Below are 13850 nucleotides of genomic sequence, written 5' to 3' on the forward strand. Positions count from 1 at the left end.
ACACACACACACACACATATATATATATGCTCTTATTGCCCTCTTCCTCACAGCTTCTCTGTCACCTCAATATTCCCTTATTCTTTTTCCTTTTCCCTATTAACGCCCCCCCCCCCACCTGTCTCTCTTCCAATGACTCTTTCTGGTTCCTCTCTCCAATCATTTATATTTCTTGTTCATGTTCCCTTCTAGCACACCTGCGCAAACTCACTCTTGTAATGCGGGATAGCCCTGGACCCTCTCTTCTCAATCGGACTTCACCTAGAATCATCAGTCCCTCTCTTCTATTCTCCATCAGTTATGGAGGTTCCCATTAAGCCATGTAGTTCTGCTTGCAAGTTGCAAGGCAACTTCACGTGTGCTGTTGCCATGAAAAAGCACCCAGTATTTTCTTTGTAAAGTGGTTGTCATTAGGAAGGGCATCCTTCAGCAGAAACCATGCCAAAACAGACAGTGCGAATGTAACATGCTCTTACTGAATCCTGTTGAACCATCCAACCCATACATATATATAATAAATATATTTATTAGTGTGTGTGTGTGTCTGTGTATGTTAGTGTGTGTCAAAAGAGAGAAAGATAGAGATACTGAATGAAGAAATATGAAACAGTAAGAAGATAAAATCTACTTTTCCTTGTTTGTGTAAGCACAAATACACAAGTGTTTGTGTGTTAATATGGACAGATAGATATATACATGCATATATATATATATATATATATATATATATATATATATACACACATATGCATACATACAAATTTGTGGGGAAAAGGGATAGAGACATGTGTAAACCCATATGTGTATAAATAAGCAAACACACATGTGCATATGCACATGTACACCTACATACACACATGCACACACCTTCATTGCAATTTGCTTTTTATTTTCTCAATAATGGATGAGAATGACCATCCCCACACCTGACAAGAGTCAATCAAATATCATTATAGCATTTTTTAAAGATGAATTTATACTTAGTGCATAGTGATCATCTGAGAAAGAAGACTTATTACTGAGACAAATTTATAGTAGCCTATAGTAGATGAAGTATGTTATCCTCATTCAGCCGGAAGTGATGATAGCTTTTATCATTAGTTGCAGGCAATTTCAATTTTCGTTATTACTGAATACTCTGACTATCAATATTCTCTATAATATGCATCATAAATTGACTGTAAGGCTTGTGTACTCACCATCTAGAAACAACATTTTTGTAATAAAGAAAATACAATACTATTTATTTATCTTCTAATTTAGTGTGCTTTTTAGATTAGCTGGTTTATGCATTTGTTTGTTCAAACTGGTAAAGCATTGCATTGCAGGAATCTCAGCAAACAAGTTAGATTCTTTCTGCTCTAGAGACAGAAACTTTTAAGCTATTTATAGCATTAGAAATACTTATGCAGAGCCATCTGAGAAAATGAAACAAAATTCCAGTTCAACCATGACTTAGATGTTCTTTTGTCCAGTGTCTATAATGAAATTTTGAAATTCTAAAAATATATCTTTGAAAAATATACTTTTCCAAGCTTAGTTCAATGCACCTTGCATTGTTCTGATATACTGCACTTGATCTCAAGAATATGTCATTTATGTCCACCGCTTTCCATGCTTGCATTGGTTGAACAGATTGTCGTGGTCTTAGTTCTTATCCAGAAAGGTTTGAGTTAGTTCCTATTCAGAGTTGCTACATTCCTAGATTGTTCAAAGGGTATTGTCATGATCATATGTTTCCTTTTTTATTTGAATTCTATATTTGGGTTGACCACTTTGCAGATTACACTGAGTGCTTTATCCAGTCATAGAAGCTATGCCGAAGTAAACATTAGAGCACAATGCAGTTTTTAAACCTGTTGGATTTTGTTATTTATATATATATATTTATATTTATATTTGTATATATATATATATATATATATATATATACTACATTTATGTTGATCTTAACATTCCTACCTGAGTCTTTTAAGATATGTTTTAAGCTATCATATGCTCACACAAGTAGAGAATTGTTCTTGAGATGTAAACAACTAGTTTCTGCTATTAGTATCATGGTCATGTTATTGTAGTTTTTAAAATGGTAATAATAAATAATAATAACTATCATCATTATTATTATCATCATCATCTTTAACAATAATTTCTATACCAATCTGAATTTATTGAATTTGTTTATTTCCTTCCAAACTTTCCTGTAACTCCAGTAAGATCTTACAGGGCAACATCAAAACCCCTTTCTTTTGTATGGAGAAACATTGTAACAGACAGTTCATGAATTACAAAACTAACACTTTTCTTTGTTTTTTGTTTTTTTTTTCTGTAGTTGCTTTTTGTTTCCTGTCCATTGGTCAAAGGAAGATTTTTTTTTTTTGCATTGATATTTATCTATACTAAGCCTCTCAAGTACAATGATATGCTTTACTTAACTACACAATGAAATGTCTGAAGTGCAGCCTAGAGGTGTTGGTAATCATTGTGTAGTTAAGCAATATAATTGGAAATGTTACATGTGACAGTTTGGTGTCCCATCCAGAGGAAGAGCTATTTCTCATCTGTTTAATATCATAAAACTTGTGCTAGACACTTGCCTGTAACAGTTTCTCAGCACTTCAGAGATATTTGCCTATTTTTAGTGCTGTGTATCAGACTTTCTTATCTGATTAAATATGAATCTTTACTTAATTATTACATTTTCATTCTCACAAGAAAATTATTGGCAAACATCTCATACTTTCCTACTCCCAAGCCATTCTTTTACAGAAAGCAATATTTTTCTTACTTGTACAGTTGTTATTCTTTTTATTAATAATATGTAACTTATGACAGTAATAGTAATAAAAGATTCATTTATTTATATAATACTTACAACAATAACTTATTTTTCAAAAATGTACCACAATCACCTAACTCTTCTTATTTTATTTTATTTTCAGGATGCATCTGGCCGAGTTTTAGATAAATGGACCATTGCCACTCGGGAAGAGGAACATATAATATTACAACAGTTTCTCCGATTTGGAGAAACAAAATCTATTGCTCAGGAAATCATTCTTCAGGATACTAAAGAGAAACAAGAGCTTTATGTCAAGCAAACTTCTCGGGCTGAGTCTGAAATCAAGAAATTCATTGAGAGGAGTAACCTAAGTATGCAAAGCTACATGCGTCCCTACGAATCACGGCATCTGTTCTCAAATCGCATGCCATTCGTATCCCACAGTAGTAACCGCCTTGTAGCACCGACTGCAATACAGTATACTGCCACTACACCCCCACGGGATTTACGCCCCACAAGTATGCCTCCCACTCCTGTACCTACATCGAGTCCTGTTACCTCGTCCCCATTAGGCCGTCTGCAAACCATGTTGCCCATTGATTTTCGAAGGGAACGCTTAAGTCCTGCTGTTAGCCCAGGACTATCAGAAAAACGTGCCTCTGTGCCACAGCTATCACAACCACCTCTGCCACCACCACCACCACCACTACCTTCCCACGGTGATGAAAGTCCCAAAAATCTGAGTACTACCCCAACACCAACACCAACATCCACAAGTCCTCCCCAGTTCCAGTCAATGAAACCGCCAGATATAATTGAAAATTCTAAACATGCGCCATGCATAAATATGCCAAATATTAGCCCAGTCATTATCTCCCAAGAAGATTCACCTATGAATGCAATAAATTATTCTACCAAAGACTGTGAAGAATCAGCACTGTCTGTGTATGCAGATCGCAAAGTAAAACACCTCCGAAAGTCGGCTAATCCAATCAAACGTCAATGGACTCCTTCGGCATCATTTGGAAGTACACTGATTGCACCCAACGGCAAAAAGCGTGTTCTTTGCACAGCTTGCAATAAAACTTTCTGTGATAAAGGTGCTCTTAAAATTCATTACAGTGCAGTACATCTGAAAGAGATGCACAAATGTACAGTTGAAGGCTGCAGTATGATGTTCAGTTCTCGTCGCAGTCGTAATCGCCACAGTGCCAACCCTAACCCTAAGCTCCACATGCCTCAAAAACGCAAACTCCCAGAAGGAGCTACTTTAGTAGCTGAGTCCAAACTCCCTTCGAGGCTCATTAATTCTCCTCCTACCATGGTCGTTACTTCATCTTATCTCTCTAGAGCAGTGATTCCCTCACTCGATTCAAATGTCCTCAACAGGAGTGATCAGTCATGCTTTGTAGATGTGGGAAACAGCCTTTCATATATGTCTTCTGGGAAAAAAATAAAAATGGAAAATAACGATGGAAGTAATGAAGCCATTGATATGACTGATGATGTGAAGTCGCTGGACGATACATTGAAACCAGATGTAAGCAGCACACAGCGTGGCTTCAACAGAAGGAAAAGCTTGATTCCTACCCGTTGTGCCCAGATGGAAGAAAATTACAGCATGAGTGATGAAAATTCAATCTCAGATGAGAAAGATGCAACTAAACACAACAAGAAATGCTTAAATGATGCTGAGAATGTAAAATCTACATCTAATTCAGCTGCAGATGATGAACTGGATGACAAAATTGCAATAAAAAAGGAAATAGCTGATGGATGTTCTGTTCGGGAGATTCCTGAAAAATCTATGTCTGGCAAGGTTTATGACTCAGTCATTCTCTCCAGTCACAGCGGTGTCATTTGTGATACAAACTGTAATCCAAAACAAGAACCTAGGAAAGAAGCTTGCCACTTTCCTAGAATTGCTTCCCTCTTAGCAAATAATAACACCAATAACTCTTCAGATCCAGTTGACCTCTCTCAAGATAACTGCGAACGTAGCCCTTCTAATTTGTCATCTCTAAACATGAGTCCTGGTTCAGATCATGATTCAAATGCCTCCCAAGCTTCCACTGACATTGAAGGCCACTTGGCCATTAGAGCCAATGGTAGTCATTCTCCAGATTCTAACTCCAACAGTACAGATATTCCACTAGATAAAGATAATCCTCGGAAGTGTAATTTCTGTGGGAAAATTCTCCAAAATCATTTTGACCTCAAAATTCATTATCAAAGTGTCCATTATAAACTCATGCACAAGTGCACTATTGATGGTTGCAATGCTGTATTCCCTTCAAAACGCAGCCGAGATCGACACAGCACCAACCTGAACCTACACCACAAACTGTTGTCCACATCTGATACGGACCAGTTCCCAGATGATGAGGAAATTGAAGATGTGGATGAATTGGATGAAGATGACATTGATGATGTTGATGATGATGATGAGGACAACAGTGAAGGAATGAGAGGTGGAAACAAAGAAAATAACCAAGTGAAAGATCATATCAACCAAAAATATGACTCCCGCATCTACAATGAAAACAGTAATCATGGTATTGGTGATGAGGATAGTAACCCAAACACAGTTATTTGTAATAAACGTAAAACTATTTCCTCAGTGGGAAGTCACTCTAATGATAGTTTCATTGGAAATAACAGCAGAGACAGAGCTGAGGAGAACACCTTTTCTACCCGTAATGGGGGTGATGAAAGTGGGGCCGAGGAAGAAGATGACGACGATGACGATGGGGGCGATCACCTGCAAGACGAGGACATCGATGATGAACTGAACAGTGCAGTCAGTTGTCACGTATGCCAACAAAAATTCCGTGACAACCTTGCTCTCAAAGAACATATTGAAACCCTTCATCCAAAAGAGATGTACTACTGTACAGTCTCAGGATGTGACAAGATTTTCTCGACCCGCAAGAGCCGAAATAGGCACACACAGAACCATAACCTACATCGTCATTTGTCGTCCATGAAAACCAATGGCTTATCCTGACAGTTTGCCAAAGACCTAGTCCTTGAGAAGGAACCATGATACCTCACAGAAGAATGCAGTGTTTTCAGTTGTCCTAATTAATCATCTTTGACTACTTTCTATTGATTTATGATGAACTTGTTTTCATAAATCTAAGCTATTGATGGTGGTCATAACCATAGAATGTAGCAATTGTTGTCTTATTTATTTAGCCATGTCAACAGTATTTTTCAGAAGTACATGAATTTTCAGTTTATTATTTTTAATAATTTATTTCTCCCCACTCCCTATCTATAAATTCCTTTCTTTTTTTTTTTTGTTTTCCTATTTTCTTGAGTTGTATTGCAATTATAATTATTTTTATTTATTTATTTATCATTGTTTTGCTCAGGTATCAATTATTATCTTAAATTTGCCTTGTCTGCCAATAGAATTTTTATTATATGCATATCATTATTTACATTATGGTTCACTGAGGTTGGGGTGAGATTACCAAAATGATGGCCATTTATAAAAGATTTTAAGTTTTAAAAATCATCTAGAATTCATCATTGTCATTTATAAATTATAAATGAATGAGAAACAAATATTTTTAATGCTGACTGCTTAGAAAGGGTTTTCTCAGTAGTCATAAAAAATTATTCCGTCCTAGCCCAGATAAGGAGATTACTTCAAACCAAAAGAAGTACCTCTGGTGAGGTCAGTAGTTTTTGTATTTACAATGCTTATTTACATCAACATGCAACTGTGTTTATGTGCGTGTGTTCGTTTGCGCAAGTGAGTGTGTTTGTTTGTGTGTTTGTGTGTGTGTATGAGTTTGTGCACATGCATGTGTGTGCTCATGAACATACATTGTTTTTACAAAAATAATGGCTTCTAGTTAATTACAAAAGTTTACAAAATCTTAATTCTGTAATGTTATAACACCTGGGTGTCCATTTTGTATTCTTTCAACTGATAACTGAGATAAATATTCATTATTCATTATTTAAATCAGAGAAAAATAAATAACCTGATGAAACAGTTTCACCCTTTGGATTTTAACAACTCACACAGCTGAATTTTAATATTTAAGACTTTGTAGAATGAAAGAATTGATAGTGTGTATGTGTAGAATGCATGTGCATGTGTGTGTGCATGCATATTCATAATGAAATTTTAATGTAGTCTCTGGCAATATATAAGGCTCTAACATTTACTGTTTGAAAATTATATAACACATTCATGAATTTGAAAACTTATTTAACATAATAATGAAGAAAAGTGTTTAAAAACATCCATCAGAACCTTTAGATTTCTGATTGAAGCAGAGTAATATTTAATAGGTCATTTACATATTTCCTATACAAATCATGTCAAAAATACAGTTAAAATTCTGGTAGAGCTGAAAACCCAGACTAAACACTTTCATATTCAATTAATCACTCCCAAATTAACATTGCTCCCATTATCATTACCTTTGCACCAATAAAATATGAATGCCTAAAAGAATGACAACATTTGGGATAACTCTGCTTAGGCTTCTAATATTCCCAGGGTTTTTTTTTTTTTTTTTTTTTACAATTCTAAACATAATATACATTTGAGTAAAGAACATTAATGTTTCCTACTGAATATGCCAGCAACATGAAACATTGACTACATTTCCATTCTTCATTATTCACTTATCCTTTAAATTTCATTCCATTAACTTATTTGCTTCATAATTTTATAAGTATTTAAAAAAAAAATAAGAAAAATAATCAAAATAAAATATTTAAGGATCAAATTTCATTGTATATATTCATGCAACCAATCTTCAACTGAAAATTTTACAGTTTAGCTGGTGTTTAAACAAACAAATCAAATTGAAACAGGAAAAGATAGAAATGTCTTGTTTCCTTCTTGTTTTCTTGTTGCATCTCTACATCATTTCCTTTTACATTCTCTTTAATATACATTATCGCATATACACTTCTCCGGTCTCTTTTAGTTCATGTTAGATTTTGGAGATTGATTCAGTTAATTTATTCACTCATTTTACCATTAATTTTTTCATCCATCTTGTGTCATCTGATTATTTCTCCAAAGTCATTATTAAAATTTCTTTGAAGACCCCCGCCCCCACCTCCACCATCACCACCACAAATTAGAAACTTGACATCCACTTTTCTGCCTAACATTGGCTTTTATCGGTGCTGAAAGTTACTAATATCAAATTCTAGTCATAATAATCTAAACGGTAATACTAATGAGGAGAACAATGATGACAAAAAACATTTTAATATTTACTTTCCTTCATAGTGTTTATTGATTTAATCCAAATGTCTCTTGATCAAATGTAGTGTCGACGTACTTTCTCTTATGCACAAGCTTTATGTAAATATGTTTATTGTTAATGTTACCTTTCAAAATAAGTTAATCAAGATATGCAGAATATCAATAAGTTGCTGCTTCTACACAGAGTTGATGCTCTCTTAAAAGATAAACTATATTTGGGCATAGTAGAGACAAAATTTACTTCATAAGATTCAAAAACAGATCTAACTTTGTAAACTAAGTGAGATTAGTTTTTGTTTAATTATCATACTAAGTAAAATACTTATATTGGCTTCTCTTTTGTTAATTTAAAAGAAGCTTTAAAAAAAAGTTCTGAATTTCTAACAGATACCATTAATTTTTTTTATAATTAGCAAAATGATTAATTTTACAATCTGTAATTGTAGAGCATTATGGTTAATCTATATAAGTTGAAAGGAAATAATAATTTTCAGTACTTTACGGAAGTCTGCTTACTTTTGTTTTATATGAAATCAGTATACGTGTTTATTGTTATGTATAGGATACTGAATCTAATAGTTTTGAATAATAATGATAATAAAACTTATCAAGCATCATGTATTAAAATTCACTTTTTCATCTGTTAGTCTGATAGAATTTTGTTTCTGTGATTAGAGTTGGACTATAAAAAGAAAAACCGTTAATATATCTTATTTCAATTATTTTACTCTTTAGTCATCATTAGGGCCTGGTGCAATAACCCTCTTTTATAAGAATTTATATCTATTATTTTATTTTTTATCATCTTGTTCAGTGAATTTCAATTTTTTATTGTTTTTGTTTCTTTTTTAGTGATCTGCGTCTTAAAGATTTTTATATCAAATTCTTCACAATTTTTTTTACGGAAACCATAACAGCCAGAATTCATAATATACCATCATAATTAGTGATATGTTTAATGCACTATTCTTACCATTTAATCAAACAGCCGATTTAATTTAGGGTTTTTATTCATCACCCTAATATTCACAATTTTTGTTAAAATGAGATTTAAAGCTACAATTGCTTATTAACCATACTTTGAGGCCTCACTTCCTCACTACAAAATAAAGTCGTTGTTATTGAAATAAACTATAATTGTTCATTTTTTATTGTAATTTCCTCAGTTCCCTTCTGTAGATATTGAGGAAAACAAACTTAGATATTTGTTTACTAGTTCTTTACAATTACATTATGGTTGCCTTTACTTTCTTGCCAAATTTAATAAAAAAAAAAATGAAATAAAATAATTTATAACCCTAAATCATTTACAAAGAATTTAGTTGGTGTGATACTCTCTACAGTTTGCTAAAATAAATGACAAAAATTTTTTTTAATTAATAGAAACTGTGAAATCGAGCGCTTTCTTAGCTTGTTAGATCCAATAGAACATTGGTTACATTCAATATAACAAGCAACTTATATTTAAACAAGTATTGCAACGAAGGAATTATAAAATTGAAGGGCCTTTTTTCTTTTAAAAAAATGTTCATTTTGTTTTTGATTCAAAATAAAAATACCCAGGTCTTCCTTTTTTTTTCTTATGAATGGTAAAACCTATTGTTATAGAGGTAATCATCAAATGCACACACACACACACACACATACATGTTCAGTTAAGCATCCATATGAACATACACAGTACTTTTTCCTTTTATACTTTATTTATTTTCAATAATTACTGGTTACATATTGGATTGAGAAATAAAAATAAGCTATTGGTTTTGATTATGTGCAATTTTAAAACTAAAATTTTAAGTATTATCAGTACTCTTAAGACAGAGCCAAAGTTTTTTTGTTTTTTTTTGTACAAAATATTAGTAACTTTTCAAATTGATTTCCAGTAATAATATTTAGTATTTTTATTTGGCTTTACTTCAAAGTTTTTGTGTTTTGTTGGTAGTTTTGCTATTTCCACATATGTGGTATTTAATTTCTACATTGACTGCTAAATATGTGCAACTACATGCACACACACACACAAACATACACACAAGCATGTATATGTATATATAAACGTGTGTACATATATATATGTTTGTGCGTGTATACACACACACATGTATATATATATATATATATGTATATATATATATATATATATATGTGTATATATATATGTATATATATATATATATATATATATATATATATATATATATATATATATATATATATACATGTATGTAAAGTTGCACAAACAATACAGTCACACATGGCAATATATATATATACATACATACATACGTACATACATACATACATTTATTACTATAGAAGAACCTAAGGCAGGTATTTAAAAAAAAATTATCATTTATTTTGTTTTCTTCCTTAAAATAATGTTTGCAGCTAACAATCCCTCTGATATTCTTTAAAGAAACCTCTAGATATTTAAATGATCTCATATGCTTATCTCTTCATCTGCTTTAAATTTACTCATATTATCTTCACTTCAGGATACAAATTTTCGTTGGTATTTTTCCCTTTTCTTTATTTAAAATGAAATTTTAAAATTTATTTATTGAGGATGCTTATTTCTTTGACTAAATATTGGAATTAAATTCAATGTTTTCTGTTTTATTTTGTAAAGTTAACTTCAACATTTAAACTTGTAGAAAAAATACAGATATGAACGTACCCAAACTACTATACATTAGTAACATTTGCATAATTTTTGGTTAAGTGGTGGGTAAGACTCTCAAAGCATAGAGATAACAGGAAATTTATATATTTTCTTATAGTAGAATATAAATAAGGCAAAACATTTGAAGGAGAAATTGCTAAAACTAAACACTTATCATGATCCTAATCATATTTGCTTAAAAGAAGAGTTGCTATCTGAACACATATATACTCACTACATACACAAACATGCATAATTTACATATGAGTTCAATATACCTTTGCTGTCATTAGAAAGCAACTGATTTTTAATGATAATATTAACAATAGGAAAGTGGAATAACAGAAACAGATAGCACTAGACAAAATACTTTAAGATATTTGGTTACATCCCTTAGAAAAATAAGTACTGGTAATATAATGAGGTACAATCCAATTAGTTGCATACCTTCCTTACGCATATATGGCTTTTTGCCAAGTTAGAAATCAATATCAATAATGATTCATAATGATTCATTGCTAATGACCTTGAGAAAAAGGCTAATGTGACACAAGTCTGAAAGCCTTTCTCTGCAAATATGAAGCTTTGCTCCCATATATGTAAAAAAAAGAAAATTATTATTAATGATTGTTAATTACAACAGAAGTTTTTCCTTCTGGTAAAAATTGGATATCAGGCATTTATAATTAGTAAAATATCTATCTATATTAAAAAGAAACAATTATGACCAAATTGTTTAAAATGTCCTTACCTAGAACATTTTGGCATGTAAACAATTAAATATGATTATTCTAGTCATAAAATCTTAATCAAGTTACAAATGTGCTCCAGTAAAAAGTTACTGTCCATAGGGTATAGACAGTTTTAGGTAGTTTGTAATAAGTAGTAAACATTAAATTTTTTCTTTTTTTTTTCTAATGACTTTTCTGCTCAGAAACTAATAAAAACAAGGCAATAGTACTGTCAAATATTACAAAATAACACTTCATTCTGTCTTTCTTTCTGTCATTTTTGTTTCGCTTCTATCTTCCATTAATCAGTATTTCTTTTGAATTCAAATGAAATAGTGTTCATGCAAAACGATCAAAACTTTTAAATTTGTGTGAATTTTACCGAAAGATGAACAAATACAAATGCATTACAAATGATAATGTTTAATGTTGGCATTTTAGAAAAGTATCATCATCTTGAGTTTATTTATTTGCTTTAATATTCATACAATTTTTTTTTTCTTATTTGAAGGCCAGATTCTAGTAAGCTTTTTTAAAATAACATTTTGTGCAATCATTTTTATTATGTATATATATATATATATATATATATATATATATATATACAGTGTATTTAACAAAACAAAAAGAAATTCATGTACTTCTGATATTTTTAGAACTGTGTTCAAAATGCAGTTTTTTTTTTTTCTTTCTTCCCTATATATCTGAATGCAATGTATATTGTTGGGATTTTTTCACTTTGTGAATTAAGTCATATCTATTTAATTTATTTTAATTTATTTATTTAACTTGCCTTAGGTGAAAAGATCTCAACGCTTCATTTTTACAAAAATCAGTTTGCATAATGTGATGTAACGTGATAAAGGCATGTATGTGAGTGTGTGTTTGATAGCAGTGTGAATTTTTGCTATGTAATATGTTTGTAAAATTGGACAGTGCTATGCTCCAAATGCTAACGTACATTTTTGAGGTGATTTGACCACTAGCACTGCATTGTATTAGTTGACCACTAGTACTGTGTTAGTTGACAACCAGCACAAGGTGTTCACTGTCCCTAGCAAGCAATGCGTTAGTTGTCCACTAACAAGTCAGTGTGTTAGTTGACTATCAGCACTGCAATATAATTGCTTTTATAAATAAACTGGACTGCTAATCAACTAAAAAGTTGTAAAATAATTTTGTTTTACATGAATTTTCTAAATTAAATTTAAAAAAAAAAAATCATGGAAGAAAAAAGCAAATTAAACAAGTTCCTTGCGCTTATGTTATGACTAACCTTAGCGAAAACTAAAAACTTTACTTTGATGCAAGAAAAAAAAAATGTGACTTTTTTTATAACAAATTTTTGTATGGATTTTCATGATAAATTTTTTAAATGTTTAAAAAGAATTAAAATATCTTCAAGAAATTTTGAAGGGTCAAAAATTGAAACAAAAAAATCAAAACAAAATGGCAAGTAGTTGGAAGCAAAGGACAAAAAAAAAAAGAAGAAATATTCTTAAACTTTCTCTTTATTCCTAATCACATTATGCAGTGTCTAGAGAAAAGTTAAAATACCTCACCTTTTGTCTGTTAGGAAATGTGAGCATGCTGGTACACAGTCGTTGACACAATCATATGACAAATATGATGTCATAGCTTTCACTCTGTGTTGTTGCTGAGTTTTGTCTGTATAGATGGCACAAGCCTTTTACAAATTGCAGACAAACTTGTAGTTGACCAAAAACAATATATATATATATATATAATTATTATTTACCTACTTCATGTCACTTTTATTTTTTTTATTTGCATTTGTTGTGTTTGTTTTTTTTTTCATTTTGAATATATGTTTATTATTATTATTATTATTATTAATTATTATTATTGCACTTAAGTTTCTCTTTTTAAAATGTTTCAAACAACATAATTGTTTTTTTTTCTTATTTATTCTAATTTTCATGATTTTTTTTCTTGTTTTTGTTGTGTATAGATTTAGAGGACATTGAGTGTGCTGTCGTTAAAAAAACCTATCTGATTTCAAAGTGCACTGTAATCAGAAAGACATAACTGTATTTTTAGAAGCCTTTTTTTTTTAAACCATTATTTCTATTATTACTGAGGTTTTGTTGATTTACACAATTTTTTTTTTTTTTTTTTTTTTTTTTTGTAGAAATAATATGTGCACTGAAACGTCAGATGTATAAACAATGTAAAAAGTTTTCATAGCTTTTATTAGTGGGCTCCATGCAAAAAATATAAGGAACCATTAACAAATTTTATGCATTTTTATATATGGATTTATAATCCATTTTAATAATGTTATGCATGTTAATTATAACTTCAGATGATTTTTTTTAACAGATGGCTAAACAAAGAAAATGAACCAAAAATAATTTTAAAAACATTTTTAACACAAAAAAGTACAACGTTCTTTTTTTTAATCAATTAGGA

The 13850-nt window shown here is 31.0% G+C and overlaps 1 protein-coding gene across 5 annotated transcripts in view; it reads left to right on the top strand.

Moving 5' to 3' along the window:
* Positions 1-10141, top strand: part of LOC106869439 (zinc finger protein basonuclin-2) — a 215177-nt gene extending 205036 nt beyond the window's left edge. For all 5 annotated transcript variants that reach the window (XM_052977305.1, XM_014915187.2, XM_052977296.1 and 2 more), the window contains one exon: positions 2940-10141. In XM_052977305.1, the coding sequence (XP_052833265.1) occupies positions 2940-5786 (2847 nt within the window). In that variant the 3' untranslated portion in view covers positions 5787-10141. The remainder of the gene's footprint in view (positions 1-2939) is intronic.
* Positions 10142-13850: the final 3709 nt, after the last annotated feature.

Source organism: Octopus bimaculoides, chromosome 2 (assembly GCF_001194135.2).
Source record: "Octopus bimaculoides isolate UCB-OBI-ISO-001 chromosome 2, ASM119413v2, whole genome shotgun sequence".
Taxonomy (NCBI): domain Eukaryota; kingdom Metazoa; phylum Mollusca; class Cephalopoda; order Octopoda; family Octopodidae; genus Octopus; species Octopus bimaculoides.